Source organism: Clarias gariepinus, chromosome 23, assembly GCF_024256425.1.
Source record: "Clarias gariepinus isolate MV-2021 ecotype Netherlands chromosome 23, CGAR_prim_01v2, whole genome shotgun sequence".
Taxonomy (NCBI): Eukaryota; Metazoa; Chordata; class Actinopteri; order Siluriformes; family Clariidae; genus Clarias; species Clarias gariepinus.
Window position 1 is genome coordinate 10922490 of NC_071122.1, and position 22545 is coordinate 10945034.

The 22545-nt window shown below is 36.1% G+C and overlaps 1 protein-coding gene across 1 annotated transcript in view; it reads right to left on the minus strand.

The window, feature by feature from the left end:
• The window catches only part of dock3 (dedicator of cytokinesis 3), a 271714-nt gene that overhangs the window by 145541 nt on the left and 103628 nt on the right, over positions 1-22545 (minus strand). Inside the window, exons 4-5 of the mRNA XM_053483930.1 lie at positions 19380-19435; positions 16450-16546 (exon numbers count right to left, since the gene is read on the minus strand). Of these exons, the coding sequence (XP_053339905.1) occupies positions 16450-16546; positions 19380-19435 (153 nt within the window). The remainder of the gene's footprint in view (positions 1-16449; positions 16547-19379; positions 19436-22545) is intronic.

Sequence of the window (22545 nt, forward strand, 5' to 3'; positions counted from 1 at the left end):
ATTTATTTCAAACAAGATTTGTTTATTTATTTATTTTATGGCCCTAGTCAGACCTGCGCATGGTCTAGAAAACTAAATCTCTGTAGGGGTAGACTACATCTCTTACTGTTGTAGGTCTGTAGCTACAATAACTGATTTGTAGAAGGCTGTCCTAAAACTTTGTCTTGAATATACAGTTAAACATTGGATTGCAAGCATAATTCATTCCAGAAGTGTAATCAGTGATTCGTTCTACAACCCAAAATATTAATAGAAAACCGATAATACAAAATATAAAGTAAAAATAAAGTAAAGCAAACGAGAAGTAAGGGAAACGACTATCTCACACATACACACACACGCACACACACACACCCATGGACAAACACATACAGCAGTTTGCCGACAAAGACTTACAGGCACACACAAGTCCGCACACACACATACTGTACACACATAGAGCTTTGACCTTTACACCATTGAATGTCTTTGTGATATGTAGCAGGAGAATGGTTTGACTCTTCCAATGAGCCAAAAATTAATGAAAACCTGTACAGAAATAAATGAAGTGACGCTCCATTAGTTCCTCAAAATCATGCCACAGTCAAAGCGTGCTGTAATTAAAGCTAAAGGCAATCCAAATTTTTGGGGGGCCAGGCAGTGTATGATCAGAAAGGAGAGCATCACCCTATGAAATATAGCTGGATGGAAACCGTCTTTGCAACCTGATGCAATCATGTCCTGTTGAAGTAAAAATATACAATTGTGGAATTCGACCCTTTTGAGAGTTTCTGCTGAAACCGAGCTGCAACAGCATTGATTCCAGTTTGCAGTGACATGATTTTCTGCTTAACACATGGAAGCAGGGTATAAGTCAACTAAGGTTTGTGTTTTTTATTATTTTTTTATATATATATTTGTAACCATATACCAAGGCACAATAGGGAAAAATGTGGAGCCATACAACACTAAATAAAGTGCAATAGCTATTTTATATGGATAAACCTGGAAGTAAAAAAGTGTATTTGTCAAGCACAGCAGATACACAGATGTGTAGCGAAAAAATGCGTAACATTAAAAAAAAAAAAAAAGGTAAACCAAGTAAGTCCTTAAAAACAAATTAAAGCTCTCAGGTAGTGCCTTGTCTACCCCCTTAACATCCTGCTTACTATAATGAGGAATGGTGAGCTTACATGCTTACCCCATTACTTATAAATTTTACATTTTTAACATAGAAAAGTATGAACATGTACAGCACTCTATACTTGGTCAGGGCTCCCTTTGCGTGAATTACAGTACTGCAGCGAATCGTCGTGGCATGGAAGCGATCAGTCAATGGCACTGCTGAGGTGTTAGGGAAGCCCAGGCTAACGGCCTCCCCAGCGTTGTTGGGTCTGGTGTCTCGCATCTTCCTCTTCAAAATACCCCATAGATTTTTTATAGGGTTTAGGTCGGGCGAGTTTGCTGGCCAATCAGGCACAGAGATACCATGGTACTTTTGGCAGTGTGGGCAGATGCCAAGTTCTTCTGAAAAATGAAATCAGCAGAAAGCTGGCCAGCAGTGGGAAGCATGAAGTGCTCTAAAATGTTTTTGCTAGACGACTGCGCTGACCTTGGACCTGACAGTGCATCAACACCTGCAGATGACATGGGTCACCAAATCACCACTGACTGTGCAAACTTTACACTTAACCTCTTCCTCCAAACTCTGGGAGCTTGGTTTCCAAATTAAATGCAAAATTTACTTTTATCTGAAAAGAGGACCCACTGATCGACAGTCCAGTTCTTTTTGTCTGTAGCCCATGTAAGACGCCTGGTGACGTATGACGTAGTCTTTGGTTGAAGAGTGGCCTGATACAAGAAATGCAACAGTTTAGCCCATGTCCTGGATACATCTGTGCATGTTGGCTGTTGAAACACACAATCCAGCTGCAGTCCACTATTTTTATTCTCTCTCAAATTTTTGAATGGGCTTCATTTCACAATCCACTCAAAAGTGCAGTTGCTTGTGCACCTTTTTCTGTGCAGGGTGTCAGTAGACAACTGTCAAGTCAGCAGTCTTCCCCATACTGTAATTGTGTAGCCTACTGAACCAGACTGAGAGACTTTTTAAAGACTCAGGGAACCTTTTCAGGCGTTTTAAGTTAATTAGCTGATTAGAGTGTGGCACCATGAGTCTCCAATATTGAACTTTTTCACAATATTATAATTTTCTGAAATACTGAATTTTGAGTTTTCATTAGCTGTAAGCCATAATCTTTAAAATTAAAAGAAATAAACACTTGAAATATACTGCTTAAAAAAAATAAAGGTAACATTTTTACTAAAGCCTCTCATATGTGTATGCATGGTTCAAGTCAAACCGTGTGTTCTCTTTATTAAAAAAAAAAAAAAAAAAAAAGGTATATCCAGTGGGGCAAAAATGTATTTAGTCAGCTACCAATTGTGCAAGTTCTCCCACTTAAAAAGATGAGAGAGGCCTGTAATTTTCATCATAGGTAAACATCAACTATAAGAGACAAAATAAGAAAAAAAATGCAAAAAATCACATTGTAGGATTTTTTTTTAAGAATTTATTTGCAAATTATGGTGAAAAATAAGTATTTGGTCAATAACAAAAATCATCTCAATACTTTGTTATATACTATTTGTTGGCAATGATAGAGGTCAAACGTTTTCTGTTGTCCTCCATGCAGATCTCCTCTAGAGCAGTAATGTTTTGGGGCTGTTGCTGGGCAACATGGACTTTTAACTCCCTCCAAAGAATTTCTATGGGGTTGAGATCTGGAGACTGGCTTACTATGCTTCGTGAGAAGCATTCCAGGACCCTGAAATGCTTCTCACGAAGCCACTCCTTCGTTGCCCAGGCGGTGTGTTGAAAGACCCAGCCACGTTTCATCTTCTATGCCCTTGCCGATGGAAGGAGGTTTTCACTCAAAATCTCACAATACATGGCCCTATTCATTCTTTCCTTTATGCAGATCAGTCATCCTGGTCCCTTTGCAAAGAAAACAGCCCAAAAGCATGATGTTTCCACCCCTATGCTTCACAGTGGTATGGTGTTCTTTGGAGCCCCAGATCGAGGGAGATTACTAGTGGTTTTGTATGTCTTCCATTTTCTTATAATTGCTCCCATAGTTGATTTCTTTACACCAAGCTTCTTACCCATTGCAGATTCAGTCTTCCCAGCCTGGTGCAGGTCTACAATTTTGTTTATGTCCTTTGATAGCTCTTTGGTCTTGGCCATAGTGGAGTTCGTAGTGTGAATGTTTGAGCTTGTGGACAGGTGTCTTTTATACTGATAAAAGACTGCATTAATACAAGTAACGAGTGGAGGACAGAGGAGCCTCTTAATAAAGACGTTACAGGTCTGTGAGATCCAGAAATCTTGCTTGTTTGTAGGTGACAAAATACTTCTTTTACCAATGAATTTACCAATTAATTCTTTAAAAATCCTACAATGTGATTTTCTGGATTTTTTTTCCCTCTTAATTTGTCTCTTATAGTTGAAGTATACCTACTGTATGATGAAAATTACAGGCCTCTCTCATCTTTTCAAGTGGGAGAACTTGCACAGTTGGTGGCTGACTAAATACTGTACGTTTTTGCCCCACTTTATATATCAGTCTGTGTGTAATAAATCTATATAATATATTAGTTTCACTTTTTGAATTGAATTACTGAAATTAATAAACATTTTCATGATTTTCTAATTATTATAGATGCACCAAAGCAACATGTATATAAATACGTTTATTTAAGTAGAATTTTGCTCAGAATCAAACCAAATCAAATGTGATTTGAGTCTACTCACTACAATGTGGCAAATCAGTCAAGATCTCCTTGCTTCTTGAGTTTTGGACTGGAGCTGTGAGCCTTATGTAGCAAACAAGGAGCAGACAGTGATATGTGCAAACATTTACAATCCATTACGTCAAAGACAGAAAGGCAATACCACTTATAAGACATATTGTTCTGGCTTTGTAGTGTCTGTCGACTGCAATGTGTTACTTGTCAAAATAAATTACAATGTAAAAAAAAAAAAAAGTCTTAATTTAACAGAAAATAACTTTAAAATTTTATAGTAGTTTTCCTTTTTTTTGAAAACTACAAACAAATCTCTGTAAAATTACAGATATTTTCTGTAAATTATTAAGTTATTTTTTAAAGTATTATTTCAATACTAAATTTAGTTTTTTACATTTTTGACGGTTAAATTACCATATTTTTTTCTGTTTTTGTAAATTATGTACAACTTTATGTAAAATTTTAATAATAAATTGTAATTAAATATGAAACTCATTAAATATAAAACTCACAGGTTAATGTCCGTACAAATTCAATGTTTTTCTTTGTAATTTTGTGGTATATTATATCAGTTTTATAATACTTAAAAATATATATTTTATAATACTTCTAGATGCATGTTTACCATTTTTTCATTACTTTTTAAAATATTATCCACAGGAAGTGGCACAGGTAAGGCAGCAGAGGTCCCATTTACATGTAGGCTATAGTATCTGCTTCATGCCTTCAGAGAATATAAAGAAAATTTAGGAGACTGATACTACAAAAAATATATTTTTTTGTTTTGATGACATTTGTTCTAAATTATCACCATGGCAATCTAGCTATCAGCTTTCTTAATGCAGGCCTGAATATTCTGACACAAGGATAATGTATTTGCTGTGTAGCTGTTTTAAAGCAGTGCTTTTAGTTACATTTTAATATTTTGCTTGTATGAGGGGAACAATGGTGTTATTTTTGTACCAAAAACTTTAGCAAAAACTCCATGAGCTCTCCGCGTTAATTGTTACAGCCAATCAAAAGCTGGAGGCAGGAAAATTCTAATCTTGTTTCTGATTGGCTGATCAATAGCTAGAGGCGGATATATTCTAATTACTGCTTCATTATTAGCGCATTTAAATGAGCATGAGTGAGGGCGGGACCTGCCACGAAATACGCTCAGGTGTCAGACACAAATGTAACATGAAATGAATCAGCCAATGGGAAACACGCTTCCTTTAAATGTTTACCGCGCAGGGGTGGTCTGCAGCCGGTAAATGGTTTCTGTATAAATTTAGAAGAGTGAAGACACGTTGGGGAGCTACAGGTGAGGAGGAAAGCAGTCTCTGAGGGACAGAGGAATAGACTCTGAAATGTCATTTCAGTGTTTCAGTGGGAGAAAAAAATACCTGCAAGCTCAAGAGACAATGACGGTAAGAGATTTTTTTAGTGTTATTTTATGTCTTATTGTTGTTGCTGTAAACAAAGCTCATTTATTAATCCTACCACGTTCATCCATCACAAATCTCAGACGGGTCTCAGGTACCATTAACATTACTCTGCAATGTCACCACTGAGAAGCCGCAGGAATTCACTTACACCTATAGGCGTAAAGGAGTCGGATGAACAGGGAGGGTTAGCAAGCTCTGTAAGAGCATGAGCATTAAAAATTTCTAGAGAGAGTCAGTGTGTGTACTGTACTCTGAAACCTAACTGCAGTACAGTATAAGTATTAATGTCTGACACTGTTAGCCTGACAGGGTCAGGGATGACTTATGTTACATTAAGAGCTGCTTTTACTCTCCAAAATGTAAACGTCCACAAACATTGTGTACTGTATTTGTGCTTTTATTGTATACTGACTCATTCCATTCAGTAAATTAATGTCAATACTTCAGTTAAGATAAATGTATATTCATGTAAATGCTCTCACATATATAATACAGTACATACAGCACATTCACACATCTTGTTCTAATTCCATAGAGATCAATATGTTAAAAATCTATATGTATATGTAGCTGCCTGCTTCTGTGTGATATGTGCTTTTTTTTTTTTTTGGTACATTTTTAGATCAAATATTGGATTGTGGGAGAAGAGCCATCCAGTAGGGAGACAAGTCCATGACTAGTAAGTATGAAGTACAATATAAGACTACGTTGAATCTTTTCATGGTGATTTAAAAGTTAAGTCCTTCAACCTTGGATCATTTTGAATCCAATTTTTTTTTACTGTGTAGAGATCTTTTCCGTATTACGAGGCCCCTAGTTGAAAAGTTCTTCAATAACTTTTAGAACAATTTTGATATAGAACGATGGATTTACTGTATTTACATTGAAAGTCAAATATTGTGTTAAAAAAAGCATTACCATGTACAGTATGTTAGTTAAACAAATTTCATACATTATCAAATATAATGCATAAAATAGTGCACCAATTGTCTATATGGCCAATACACACCATGACACTTACAGTTCCATGTGTATTTTGTGTGTGTGTGTGTGTGTGTGTGTGTGTGTGTGTGTGTGTGTACAGTATGTGTATATCTGGTTCTTTCTTAAATTGTTGCACGAAAGTTAAGAATACGCAAAAGTCTAGAATGTATTTGTATGCTCTGGCATTACAATTTCCATTCCCTGGAACTAAGAGGTCCAAACCTGTTTCAGCACTAATTGAGCTCCATATACTGTAGACATGGTTTACCAAAGCTGGTGTGGCAAAACTGAGTGGTCTGCAAAAAGCTTTGACCATAACCCCACTGAACACCTCAGAGATAACCTGGAACACCACTTTACATTAGGCCTTCTTGCTGAACATCAAGGGAAAGCCTTTTCGCTATTACAGCTGCAAATGGGTATCAGTTATATTTAATGTTTATGGTTTTGAAATGGAGGTTCAATGGGTAGGTGTTCCTATACTTTGGCCTTATAATATCTGTTTAAAACTGTTATACATTTAAAAAAAAAAAATCAGTCAGAGCAATGCAAGAAACCTTGTTTAATATATTATCCTAGCATGAAACAGTTATGGAATTATTATATTTGTAAATAACCACAGACTAAAAACTGGCAACTCCTATTACATACAGTATATCTTTGGAAGTTTGTTTGAACTTTTAACACCTTCTGTTACTTGTGGGTGTTCTTATGTAGCTAAGAACATTCTTGCTACTTGTCAGTAGCAGAAAAAAGAATTCTGCTAGCAGACTGAAAAAAAAATCATCGACAATTGACCTCTCACCTTGGGAAGGGTCATTGTACCAATGCCTATAGGCTCCTTTTTTTCTTTACATTTTTTTAAAACAAAAAACACTGAGATCAGGCATTAGATCAAATTACACATGAAATCCTCCCTTTAAAAAAAGTGGAAAACAATAAAGTACAGTATAGGGCACTTTACAGGGTCTGCTTTAATTATATTCAAATTACTTACATCTTGGCAAATAATGTGCTAAAATACTGCAGTGAAGTTTTGCAAACTAACTAGTGTGCTAGTTACAGTAAATGCAAAAAAAAAAAGAAAATTCACAAATGTGTTTAAAAATTCCTGCTAGAGGGCAACTTAGCCTCCATCCTACTGTGCCTACAGCTCCAGAGGGTAACTATAAAAAGAAAAGAAATAGCAAGACAAAGTGTATACTACATATACTTTTTCTATCGTCAACCTTGGGCCCTAAGCAATGCACTTTGGAACAAATGCGTACTAATGAAAAAGAACTGTTGAAAATGGTATCTATAGAAATTCAAGTTTTTGTCTGTGCATGGTCAGAACTCACTCTTTTAAAGATTTTTGCTTCATACGTTGGAGGACCAAAAAATTGATGTCTGTCTGTCTGTAAAGCCAGAGTTTGTCGCAAAACTAAATGTACAGAATTTAATAAAACTTTCGCAGTATCACCATAAATGAAATCAAAATGTTGAGTAGAAGTAAAGTTATGAGCAGTTATGTTCCAGATTATGTAACAGAATCTAGCACTTTAAAAAAAAAAAAAAAAAGGTTCCCTTAAAGTCACTTAAAAGAGCTAATCAGCGAGATATAGTATGCGAAAGACACAGGAATTACAAAATCCTCAAGAAACAGAAACAAAAATGCGACTCCAAAGGAAAAAAAAGAAAAGAAAAGTAGACAACTAAACCTTCAAAAGATAAATAGACAGCTCAATCTACAGTATGTTCTTCCTCTCAAGTGTTCCAGCCCTGATTACTGCCAGTGATAATAAAACTTGCTTACATTTTTAGATCAAACATTGGGCTAATAACAAGCAGTAAGATAACTATGCACTACTATGAGATTAAAGTTTAACTTGCAGCATGAATGTCAAAACATTGAGTAAGAGCGATTTTATGGGCAGTTGTGTGCCGGACTTAAATAATTAGCTTTAACCTTTTTAACAAAATCTTTTTCCGAACAACAGGTACTTACCAGTCCATTTGTAAAGAAGAAGAGCCCAACATTGCTAAGGTAAATAAGAAAACACTTGGAACTGAGCCTATGGCTAAAATAACAAGTACAGCTCTTAAATTGAGCTAGCAAATTATTTATTTATAAATAATGGCTGCTGCTAGTCTAGTTGACTAACACAATACTGAAATGGAGAGAACATGGTAGCTTCCTAAATGGTATCTTTTACCAATATTAGGAATATTAGTGTGGCTTTTATTTTTAATTAGTCTTGCTCAGTCTGTGGCCCTTTTTCTTAAATGGCTAGCCTTGCAGTTCTGGCCAGTTACTTGCTGTACTGAGGCTTTAAAACGTAAAGACCTGCCTGACCTCTGTATATTCTCTGTAAAAATCCAAAGGGTTTGTGCTTCTGTGTAAAAGAAATCCAATGCGTAGGACCTGCAATATTTGAACCTGTACTGATCCTGGCAGATGAAACTAATAAAATGCACTGCTATTCTGAAATCTTGATATGAAATAAAATACAACAATTGTTGTTTTGTATCACAGTTTATACATGAAACACAAGTTAAGGAATAAAGTAACACAAAAATGTACTCGTGAGTGGTTTCCATTTATAAACATCACAAAGCATCTTGGAGAAGTGCCTGGAAAATACAGGCCATAGTATTCCTTTTATGCTTTTATGCTTTACCAGAGAGATACATGACACCAAACCTGACATACAGTATAATGACTATATAAGGGCATAAAAACAGTGTGAAACTATCCTGCCACAAGCACAGCTGATTGCAGATAAAGGTGCTTACCCTTAAATGTAATTTACTACTAGGCTTGTAAGAAAGAAGGTGACTGTGTCTGACTGAATGTCTTGTCAGAATTCAGACATCATTATACAGAATAATGACATGCACATGATGGCCTGGAGCATGCGAATAGTCCTCCCAGGATGCTTATTAGATCATCAGATCATGTTCTATATGATAAATATAGATGATGAGTTATGTCTTCCACTCATAATTTTCCTTCCCTCTTGCTTACTGTCTTTCTGTCTACGGGGCCACGCATAAAACCTGACGTACTGTAAGCTTCAATGACATGTTTTCACTTCTACTCCCATCAGCTCGGTGTGACTCAAGTTGGCATCTCCTTTGCAGCTTTTTACATTGTTATTACACAAATTTTTTATTGGGCTTTGGATTAAAAGTGTAAACTTATTAATGGTGACCATCACCACCTAACTTTCGATTTCAATTTCTCACTTCGAACTCAGAGATATTAGTGTTCTACTGTAGTATATTATTAACAAATACTGTAAAACACATTAACAGTTCAACAATGTATGTTCTCAAAATGTTCTCACTGCAGGAATACAATATAAGTGCATAAATGGAGCACATGAATACACTTTTAATCCTCTAACATAATATACAGTATGATACAATATTCTGTATACAAGATACTGAACAAGGTACTGTAGACTGCATGATGCAGTAGCTTAGTGTTTTTTACTGTAGTCTTGCACCTCCAGAGTTAAAGGGTTTGAATCTCACCTCTGGTCTGTGTTTATGGAGTGTACATGTCCTCCCTGTGCTTGAGGTTTTGCTCCCACTGTCCAAAAACATGCATTAAGGTTGACTGATGTTTCCAAATGATCTGTGCTGTGTGAGTGTGTGTTTGTGTGTGGTTGTGCTGTGCAATTCAGGGTGGGTCCCACCTCGTGTCATAAAATCCCTAGGATAGGCTCCAGGATAATGGTATAAACCTTTAATTGGAAATATTATATAAACAATACAGTATAATATACTGTACAGTTAGTTCCGGCCCACTAATAATTGATTAAATTGGTTGAGGGGTGTTGACTTAACTTGTCTTATGGACATTCCATGATACAAAATTTAGCTATACATAGTTAAAAGACACAATGTCTCAAATCAATAATAATAATAATAATAATAATAAGTCATTTACAGAATGCTTTAGTAACACAAATAAAATTGTCAGACATGTGCTGTTATATGAAATTCATATTCATAGAAATCACAGAGTCCCGAAAACACTGATGCCTTTTTCCTGTCAGAAACAAAAACTGATCAGAAATCAAATGTATTTCATCACCTATCAGATATCAAATGCTGTATTTAATAGGAAAGATTGGAATGGCATTCGGAGGAGAAATGTATTTTTAAAACTGGAATTGTTTACAGACAAAAAGACTTGACAGCTTCTTTGTTCTAATTTATCATATTTATTGTACTCCAATTAAATTATATATTTACAGTTTATTTTTACATATTATACAGTGATTTTGTGTATAACTGTTTAACAGTGAAGTTCTTCAAGTGGAATAAACTAAAGCTTGGTAGTTTTTAAAGAAAGACATATTAAATGTGTACCAGAACCAGGTTTCAGTGTTCAGTGTTCGGGTATTGCTAAAGAAAAAGTTGCATTAGTCCAGCTGTAATTGAAAACATTGTGTTTGTGCAGCACCTCACACCATAAATGAGAAATAATCAATCACGCGATCAACCAACCAACCAATTAATCAAGCAAGTCATCAAACTAACTAGTTAGTTAAGCAATTAATCAATCCACCACCCAAGTATCCTATCAAAACAATAAATCAATCAATCAGTCGGTCAGTGCTGCAAACAGAAAACAGAATACAAATTTGGTTTAGTAAGGATTTTGTTCTATATGGTCAGTGAAAATGTACAGGATACACAAGTGAAATCTCCTAGAATTGACAAATATTCAGCCTAAAAAGTAAAAATTCATCTTCTAATTATCCCAAAGCACTGACAACACAAAAAATTTGATTAGACTCTGTCCTGGCTTATGGCAGCTTCTGAATTTGCCTTAGGGCTGAATGGCATCTCTGACCATTTCATGACCCAAAAAAACACACAAACATCCATCCAGATGGCGAAACATGTCAGACATTTTCAATCCCATAACCAGCACACACATCTGTTCCATACAGAGAACTTGGGAACAAATGGGCAACAATCTGGTACTCGCTGAAGAAATAAGGGAATCCCACTGCTCATCAATAGCATAAGCAGTGCAGGTAATAGTGGCATATGTTAGGATCTCGTCATTTTTATTGCATGAGTTAAACCTTTCTAATAGTAAAAAAAAAAAAGAAAAAAAATGAAATGAACTGTAATAAATTGCTCATTAAAAGGAAAACAGACATTCATTCTTTTGTTGAAGTCATGCTGAGTTTTTCTAGATTCAGTTTTCATATGCCATGAAGTTAAATTACACCACAGCACCGGTATGTTTTGTGTTTACTATGGAGACACATATATACATTTTTAAATCCTCATTAAGCTAAGCAGTGTTGCCGGCATAGATCTGTGCCGGTTGAGTTTTAATTAAGCAGTAAGCCACATATTTTAGTGCACAAAGTACAAGTTATAATTGTTGATGTGGTGACTTTTGTTGTAAGGTGTTCAACCAACTTTGGTAGTAAGCAGCTTGTAGCAGTCACAATGTTTTGCAAAGTTTTCCAGCATTCATCTGTCTTCAGTACAGATGGAGTTTGTGCTTTTTTTGGGGTAAATTAGGAAATAAAGAGAGAGAAAGAGAGGTGGGAATGACATGCCTAAAACATAACTTGACAATAACTTTTCTTTGTTCTATGACATCGAAGCTCTAAACTGTTAAAATGTGCAAGATGATTGCAGTGTTGTTCTGACTATCAGCATGGCCATGATGTGACTGTAGGCACGTTTATTTATTTTACCAGTTATTGTATCATTCTAATTTTGAAAAATCCTCAACAAAACAGAGTTCACAGTCCAAGAAAGTGAAAAACAGATGATAGAATAATGTCCAGGATTTACAGGCGCAGAGACAACATTTTACTGTGAGATTCATTTCCTTAGGCGCGGTTACAGCTTTTGGCCACATGATGGCAGATTCAGTCAAGCAGATTGATATACTTTATATTGTATATTTGTGTCAAAGCTGTATACGACTCACTTTCTCTAACTTAAGAACAAATCCGACTTATGAACGTGCTCCTGGAACAGAATTAATTCGTAAGTAGAGGACTACCTGTAGTTAAACATCCCAGTAGTGTCACGATCCGTTATTTACATTTACATTTACATTTAGGCATTTGGCAGACGCTCTTATCCAGAGCGACTTACAAAAAGTGCTTTAATGTTTACAACATTGGATACATACTTACACTGGGTTAACTAGGTTAATAACTAAGTACCATTAGTCCAACACATCTGAGTTTTTTTTTTTTTTTTTTTTTTTTTTTTTTTTATCAGTCCTGGAATGCTTCACGTCCAAACAGATTGCATGGTCGGAATTAACTAATGCATTATAGTTACTGAGAAAAAAAATCTAATTAATCACATGTTACTAATCAAAATGTTCATTATTACAAAAGCATTTCATTAAACGAAAATGGAGGCAACTGGAGTACCCAGAGTACTCCACTTAGGTATGTTACTATGGTATATAAGGAATACAATATTTCAGGATGTGCCATCGTAGTGAAATAATCTATTGGACCATATCACCACAACTAAACGTGAATAAATGTCCTGTAATAGCCTGGCCCATCATATATTATTCCTTATAAAATATCAATAAAAATATTCTACAGTACAATTGAAACTGAATACACACTCGATATAGGATATAAATAGTAGATTAGTTGGTGAGGTTAAACAGTGAATTCTCTGGGGCATGTTGCCAAAGAAAAATCTTCAAAAGGTATTTTAACTGTGCAGTGTGTCATAACAGTACTGAAGGGCCCTTCTTCTCCTTGTGTATTTCACACAGCCATAGCTGAAGCTGAGGGCTTCAAGTGTTCCATTACATGTTACGAAACACAATTTATCTTGAATTAGCCATCTCTGTTTCACGCAGCCTCCAATTTAGATCTTATTTTCTTTTCAGTGCAGTACAAGCATGTCTATCTTGAGGAAGCTTATTATAAGCCCTCAGGTATTCTTTAACTTCAGAGAGCTTGGTGGTAAATAAGGAAACACAGCAGTCCCAAACCTGAGTCATTGTCTCTCCTGTGTTTGAAACATGGCTTTTTCTCAGCTGTATCGATAGACGTTGGGTTAATTAAGCATTTAAAAGGATGACACTAGCAACAAATAAGCAGAAAATGACAACCTGTTGTGAAGATGTGGCACAAATTACTGAATCACACGAACTGAAACAAAGTACCTGAATAGGCGTGTGCGTATCTCTTAAGAGCATTTTAGATAATCAGCAAGATGATATATAAACAATATATTTAACAGCATCCAGTCACTTCATTTTACACCGTTTTGAAGCTGTTTAAAGGTGGTTATAATGATTTAATGTTGTGCAACTACTTTATTCATTTAAAAGTAATGTAATGTAAAAAAAAGCCACTTGATGCGCACCGGAGCAATGATTCTTTTATAGAGAGTGACAGGTAATGACCATGTATACTAGTGATGCGCGGGTCGTCTGGCCCCAACCCGCGGGTCGGGTTGGGGCGTGTAAATAAATTGTCACTTTATTTGCGGGGCGAGTTGGGGCAGGTCATTAAAAACAAAATTAAATAGAAAAATCTATGTATGTTGCGTGCAATTCCCTATAGCCGGGGCGGGGCGGGGCGGGTTGTAAAAATAGAGGTAAAAATAGTGGTGCGGGGCGGGCTGGGGCGGGCCAAATAATTTCATAAAAGTGGGACCCGCGGGTTGGAAAAATACCCGACCTGCGCATCACTATATCGTATACCCTACTGGTAATGACAGGGACAAAGTCTCTTCCACTGAGACTGAGAGGAAAAGAAGCCATATGTCCTTCAGTAGTCTCTGCCTTCACTTGTACTAACAGCCAAAAAGGCTGAAAGCCACAGAAACCACATCTCTTCCACTGAGACTGACAAGCAAAAGCTACATGTCCTTCACTAGTCCTGACATACTGTACTAGTAGAACATACTGTATATTTTTCACTGGTCCTAACAGTCATATGGGCCGAGCCTTATACTGGTCTTAACAGGCAGAAACCACACCGCATTCACTGTTCCTAATAGTGGTGTAAAGGACTTTAGTTGATCCCTGATCTGCAAATAGGCCCATGCTCAAGTTATGGTTTCACCTTTTCAAATTTTCTCGCTCGAGCACAAATTAATTTTTCTCTTGCTGAAACTCCTGCATTCTCACTCTACAAATAATATCATAAGTAGAAGTTATAATGTAGCTTTATCATATACATTTTGTATTTTTTAAAATACCAAATTTAGCCTAATTTGTTTAATGTTTGTTTAATGTTTTAATTACCAAAATGATTAGAAAAAGCCTGATTATTATTATTATTATTTAAATTATTGTTAATGTTTAAAGGTAGAACATCATTACCTTCTTCTTTTAGACGATAGTGAAAAAAAATTTCCACATTAAAAAAAAAAAGAATCATTGTGGCACATGTTCTACTTTAATTTAACAACTGAGTATTTTGAATCTTTTATTAAAGATTGTATTTAAACACTTAATTTCTTAAACGTTAAATGCTGAAGTGCACAAGAAAACGTTCATGAGATCCTTAAAAACAATTTATGAAAGTTTTAAGTAACATATGAAAAAGTATGGAAATATAAAAATTAAATATAACTTAATAATAATTTATTCACTTATTTTTGCTGATTAGAAAAAATTATTCATTCCATGCCTAAAAACCAATGCCACAGAGAGAACACCTTTTCCGCTAGGACTAATAAGCAAAAAAGACTATTAGTACTAAATAGGTACAGGGAAAAAATGGTTTTCTAAATAACAGTACACTAGTAATGTGTGTTTGTTTGTGTGAGTTCATGTGCATAATCAGTACTGTGTGTAACGAAATTAGCTATGAATAAATCTGAAAACATCTCTAATGTGTTCTTTTCTCTTATTAATAACCACTAAGTGACCTTTTTATGTTTCTGTATGACTATTATATTCAGGAGCATCAAAACTGCATGGGGTCATAGCCACTATAAATCTTAAGTCTTGTTTTATTACACATGTACAGAAAACGGAGTATACGAATTCTGTGAAAATCTTGAGCTCAAGAAAGAGACTCAAGGCCATTGTCATTGTCATCACTTCCACTAATGCACAATAATCTAGAGGAGGGCTACATAAAGCACACTGTCAGAGCTCAACCTTTTTCTATTGTCTGCAGGGCGCAATGCTTTTCTAACATAATTACACCAATCATTTTAGCACACTTAAGTTCAATGGAAGGTTGACTTTGAAGCCAGGTAATATAACAAGGTTCTTACCTCCAATAAATTACCTGTATTTTTTTAAGCACTTTCACATAGCTCTGTTTAATGAGATGTAAAAACCAATTCATGATTTGTAAAAAGAGCTATTGAAATGTTTATGGTGTTTCCGAACAGTAGGAGGGTTCTTATCTATTTGTAGCCTGACTGAACAAGGATTATACTGTATGAAAGTACAGTAATAGTACTAGGAGATGTCCCTTAAATTATACATTGCTAAAGACGCTTCAAATAGACCAATCTTGAACAAATACATAGTAACCCACAACCAGTTATTCCCAGTTTCTAAACATGTCTATGCAATGAATCAATTAATAAATAAACACCCTCTCCAAGCATACATTATGACCCACAAACATGGCTGAAATGGCTAACTTAAACTCTTGAGCCACTTGTCCTCACACTCACCTGATTACTGAATCCCAACATCTGGACTCGGTTATTAATTCACACAGTCACATCATGAGCTGATCAGTTAACATTATAATGGCAACACATTGTGACTAGTTTTGTGTAAGTTCCCCTTGGGCAGCTCTGGTGCCTCTGTGCATGACTCTATTCGACCTTTGGGGGTGTCCGGCTTCCGTGGATTGGGTTTGTTTGTCCGGTGCATCCCATGGTTGCTCAGTCGGACTGGAATCTTGATATTCTGGTTTATGGTTACTTCTGAATTTTGATACTAGTTCAAGCCCCGTTCATGTTAGATCTCCTGACCTTTGATTGTTTACCGAGTTTTGATGGTCAAGTTTTTATTTTGGTGCTGTCAGCCTACAAGTGCATCCTTTGTCTCATTCTCTGACATCACCAAAATTGAGACCATAAGCAGTTTCTTCTGACAAAAAAAACAAACTAGCAATTTGTTACTACAATGTGCACTGTGACAGACCATTACACCTTAAACACCAATCTGTATTCATTTGTTCATAATGTCTGCAAAAGTTGTATTTACGTATCTGCTTAACTGCTACTTGACCGCATCCATCTTAACATAAGTGAGACTCACCACATAGAGCTGCTTCCAGAGTACAGCCCATTCTTGTAGAGTGGAGGTGACTTCAGTCACGATGGGATCCTCATGCGGCACCACTGTCTCATACTGCCTGTGCATACAAACACAAAGACAAGTAAGGTTAGCACTGCCTGTAGGCATAAATTTTAACACCTATTAGGGATTTCACTGACGTACTACATGGCATGGCACAGACGGGGTAAATTGGATGGCATTCTGAGACAAAAAAAAAAAGCACTCTTACAGTACCAGGTGCTTATCATACAGTAAACATAAACACAAACATGGTAAGCACTGAGAGAGCTTTCATTGGGACGTCACTGCATTGTTTCTACGTCAATCGAGTTCTCATAACTTCTTCATTCCTATGCTCAGGCCATGGTAGGTCCATGCAAAAAAGACTGTATTAAGTCCACATTGCGTACCATGTTTGTGTTTATGTTATGCATGCAGCTGGTTATCAATGAGTCCATGCCACATTCCGAATTTTTTTTTATAAATACAGGATCCAATTCGTCACAACATTACTTTGTGAGCAAGAAAGCATTGTGCATGTCGCAGTATTTACACCAACCTTTCTGATGCAATGAGAACAAAGTATGCATCATAATTGATGTTTTAATTGTTTAAAAAATTATAATAATCTTTTTTTTTTTTTTTGTCAAAACTAATTATTGTTAAATTCAGCCCAATGTCTTGTTGTTACCCTCCTTAGAGTGATCTACATTCATGAGTAGTTTGGATACAGCTCTAGGAACATCATAGGGTAATGCCTTGTCTTTGTTCTTGTAAGTTCCATTTGTGCAAATTTGTCCAAGCAGTCATTATGCAACAGGAAAGCGTGTGGCAAAATGTCCTTTCCCGGCTCCTTTTTGTTCCTGCTCGTTTTTTCCATGCTGTCTCCTTTGTTCTGCCTTGCCATTTATCTCTCTGTCCCATTTTCTCTCCATCAGCCCTGTCATGTCCTTCCATTATCCTTTCCTCGAATTGCACTATGCAAATGAATTGGTCTTATCAAGCCTGTTTTATCAGAACATCATTGTATGTGACTTTTCACTCAGAAGAAATGTACTGTAAGATTATTGTGTGGCATCTAGCTAATTTGGCCTAAAGTAGACATATTAAATTAAGCAGTTACAAATAAGTGCGTATTGCAAGTATATGATGTATTTAGATGTGCAAAAATTTCTAAGAAGGCAAGACAGTTAAGACAAAAAGTGCAATTGGTTTAGACAATTTTTGGCATGACGGCTGCATTGGAACCATTATGGACAGAGTTCTTCTCATACACATACAATTTACACACATACAGTACACATACACGCATGCACACTTCATTTTACCAAGTGCATTACATACTGTAAAGTACTACTAATGCATTGAAACTTTTAGACATCTTTTGAGAGCCAATATCATATTAATCAATATAGTTATATCAGTTGGATTTGACCTTGGGATAATGCTTGTTGCACTGTGCAGTACTTTGTAGGCCCAGCCTCTAAGTGTAGCATATGCGTCTTAACGGTGTGTGCACTGTGCCCTGTAACAAATCTCATCCAGCCTCACACTGCTCTTGGGATAGACTTTAGATCCAGTGTAACCCACATTAGGGAATAGTGCTTACTGAAAATGAATGATCGCAGATCTCAGATCAAGTAGTCAAACTCAATATGCAGCCTCAGACTCAATACTCCACAGAGCCAATACTCAGACTCACTATATAACCCTAGTGCATATTATACTTGAGACACAAATTCAGACACAGATGCACAAAATTAAACTAAATACACGCACCAAGTTCTAATTCACTAATTTGGAAGACTTTGCTCCATTGGGATTTTGCTTATGACTGTAATAATACAGCAACTGATAAAATGATCGAAATTGGAGCTTTCGATTTTACAAAAATGTATGAAGCAGGAGAAAATGTATTGAAAGTATTTCATTGTTTGGTTTAAACATGCTTAAATGTTTATATCCAGTATTTCACATGTCTACAGAAAGAATTGAAAAAAAGAAAAACTATCCTCAGGAAAAAAAAATATTAAAGTGATTTATTAATATGCTCAGGCTTTCTTGCTATTCCATGTATAAAAATAAATAAAAGGAAGTGTATTTCTAGGCAGTGTTGTCTATTTTATTAGAAATTGAGCAATAAGCACTAGGCAAGGAGATTAGGGCGCATTTTACATTTTAATTTGGTGATATGTTTATTTAAAAATCTGGTATATGTGTGCTTTAAAATCTTACCTGGCTGATCTTATTTATGTGTTAGATAATATTCAGCACAACAATGCATGTTTAGATGAATTGAAAGTCAGGGCATTTAAGATTTGTGTTAGAGACTAAAGCTATCTTGTGTTCACTATGTTTTATCAGTATGAGTTTCTCCATGTGATCTGTGGGCTGTATAGTTTTGTTTGGTGGACTATTCCCTAACTCTGTTTGTTCTGTGCATTACTTTTTATGATTCTATATATAGAATTATAGCCTAGTAAAGCATTAATTTTTGCACATAAATCCACATGGGAATAAATGTCTTCCAAAAATGTATAAAGAAGAAAGAAGATACAAGGAGGAAAGAATATGTAAACGAGTAATCTTATTTATTCTTTATTTTAGGTATATATTCTCATGACACTTTAGTTAGGGCATTGGTGGCGCAGTGGTACTGTAAGTTTCTCGCCTACCATGTGGAAGGTGCACATTCGATTTAAAGCCAGTGCCCAAACCCTAGCCGCTGGAGGGATGGGAAGGTTGCATCAGAAAGGGCATCCGGCATAAAAACCTGTGCCAAGTTGTGTGCGGATCAGATGGTTCACTGTGGTGACCCCACGACGAGAGCAGCCGAAGGACTAACAATTCTCATTATAACTGTAATTAATATCCTATACACTGATGATACTCAACAAAAAGACCCTTACCCTCTGTTGGTGACAACAGCCTTCCGCAGATACACATAGCTAGCTGGGAAGATGCCCTGTAAAAAACAAAGATGATCAGAAGTTAATTCATAGCATTAATACCTAGCATGCTAATAATTAAGTGAAATAAATAAGTGCTGCATTTGTCTCACTATAAATGTCTTGCACATCATAGAAGTATTATCTCCCATTTCTGTTCGCTTATTTTATCTTGACTATTTTTAATCCTTTCTGTGGCATTTTTCACTGTATAAAACTTTGTAAACATTGAATACACGTTTTCAGTCTTCTTAAGACTAAAAGTGTAAATACAGTAAGTAAGTCCTTGTGCTAAAGCCAAAATCCAATAACAAAAGCTTATAGCTCTACTTGAGTCAACAGCGTATACCTTAATATCAAGTATTCTTTAACTGAACATAAAACTGTTAGTTTTTTAAGGTAATGCAATTTGAGGTACAGTAATTGAAGGAAAATGGCTAAAGATGCATGAAAATGGCTAAAACATGCAAAAAGATGAAAAAAAAACAACAACAACGAATAAGAACTATTATCATCTAAGATTGAAAATAGCAGAACCTGTTCTATAAAACTGTAATGACATCCTTTAAGAAGAACTCCACAACTGATGTCACTAAGACTGTGTAAGGTTACAAACTCTGCTGAGCATCAATTAACTAATTTATCCTGGGAGCTAAAACTGAAGGTGATTTTTATATGTGCTTGTTTCACAGTATTACAGTGGTTAGGAAAAAAAGAGGTTTGGACAACTTATGGGTACTAACTTTGCTTACTTTTGCTTACTCGTCATTTACAGGAAAGGCATTTGGTAAAGAATCTCACACCTTGTCTGTGGTAAGTTGTACTTCTTTAAGTAATCAGAGAATGAATCACATATAGGAAATCGAAAAACTAGATCGGATAAAGATTACATTTTGTCTTTAAAAAAATCCAGTGCGTCAAAATACACTTATACCACTCCAGCATTAAATTGTGAAAATACGAAAAATACTTTGCTTATGATACTCCACATAACATTGGTGGGATGGTCCATCAGGAGTGCCAACATTGCTAACAAGAAAATCATACCAGGCAAAGAGAAAAAAAAAGGATTTTACAGGAACAAATCCCAGTAAAAATATTCAGTTTAGATTTTCTAATTAATATCTGTTGGCGCAGGTATTTGTTGACATAAAGCAAGTATCTTATTAAAAGCTTTTTAAAGTAGATTATTAAAGAGGGCACATAACTTTTCATAACATTACTTTTGTTCACATTTTATTCCACTTATGGTGCAGGTTAATCTTCAGGCAGATATTGCAAAAGATGCGCCCACCGTTTGACACATGCGCAGTACACCATCGAAACTTGCGGTTTCTAGTCTGGCACATAACTGCTCATAACTTCACTTCGACTAAACATTTTAATTTAATTTATGGTGGAGGTTTAACTTTAGGCAAATACCATTGTACATAAGTTTTTTTAAATTCTGGACAGACATACAGACCGAAAAATTTTCTGAGAACGGTTTCGGATCCTCCAATGTATGAAACGTAAAGATATCATTTAAAGAGCAAGTTCAAACCAATGTAAAGACAAAACCTTTATTTTCTTCTTTCTTCAATATTTGGTATCCTTAGCTCATCAAACATTTGGATATTCTTTTATAACCTAACCCTGACTTGTACTTCTCTACAACTTTGTCCCTGACTTTTTGGAGAGTTCCTTGGTCTTCATGATGTGATGCCGCTTGCTTGCTTAGTGGTGTTGAGGCCTCTGGGGCCTTTCAGAAAGGGTGTGTTTATACTGACAGATCATGTGACACTTAGATTGCACACAGGTGGACTTTATTTCACTAATTATGTAACTTCTGAAGGTAATTGGTTGAACTAGAACATTTGAGGGGCTTCATACTGTAGCAAAGGGGGTGAATACATGGGCAATATATATTTTTCTCAATTCGCTTCATCAACTTATGGATATCAATACGAAGCTCCTCCAACTTTGCTGTTCTAATAATTCCCAGTCGTCTGAGAAGGCTTTTCACTTAAGCCAGTGGTTCTCAACTCCAGTCCTGGAGGACCACTTTCCTGCACATTTTAGTGCTTTCTCAGCTCCCAGCACACCTGATTTGACTAATCAACTAATTAACAGCATTTTCTTAATTGTAGTGGCTGTGTTAATCCAGGAAAAACACTTCAATATGCAAGGCATTGGTCCTCCAGGAGCAATGTAGAGAAGCACTAACTTCAGCAATATCCACTGTTGTACTGAATATTAGCACGGCTGTGATGCGGCCATGAGGCTGATATTCAGTACAATTGCACGACCTCTACCGTGATACTGCTTTTATATAACAGTTATATAAACACCAGTTATTCTCAAAAACTTATAAAAAGTTTTTTTTTTTTTTTTATCAGTTATTTGCTCCACCAACACATATCCTTCTACAACTGGTGGAACTAGCGTTTACTCTGCGAGTGTAATTAACAGAGGTGAAAGTAACTTTTACCAAAATTATTACAAGTTAGCAATTATTAGGATACCTGTGAAACATAATAAAACATATATACTTAGCAAAAAAAGAAACGTCCTCTGACTTTCAACTGTTTTTACTTTCAGTAAACTTAATGTGTAAATATTTGTATGAACACTAAAAGAGTCAACACCATAAGACATACTGTAAACTAAAAATGTTTCACAATGTGTCCCTGAATGAAGGGAGGCTCAAACTCAAAAGTACCAGTCAGTACCTGGTGTGGCCACCAGCTGCTTGAAGTACTGCAGTGCATCTCCTCCTCATGGACTGCCTATTGCAGACAGTCTGAGCACTGATGGAGGGATTGTGTGTTCCTGGTGTGACTCGGGCAGTTGTTGTGGCCATCCTGTACCTGTCACGCAGGTGTAATATTCGGATGTACCGATCCTGTGCAGGTGTTGTTACACGTGGTCTTCCACTGCGAGGATGATCAGCTGGCCTTCCTGTCTCCCTGTAGCGCCATCTTAGGTGTCTCACAGTGCGGACATGGCAATTTATTCCCCTAGCCACATCAGCAGTCCTCATGCCTCCCTGCAGCATGCCTAATGCACGTTCACGCAGATGAGCAGGGACCCTGGGCATCTTTCTTTGGGTGTTTTTCACAGTCGTGCGTTTTTAGAACTGTGACCT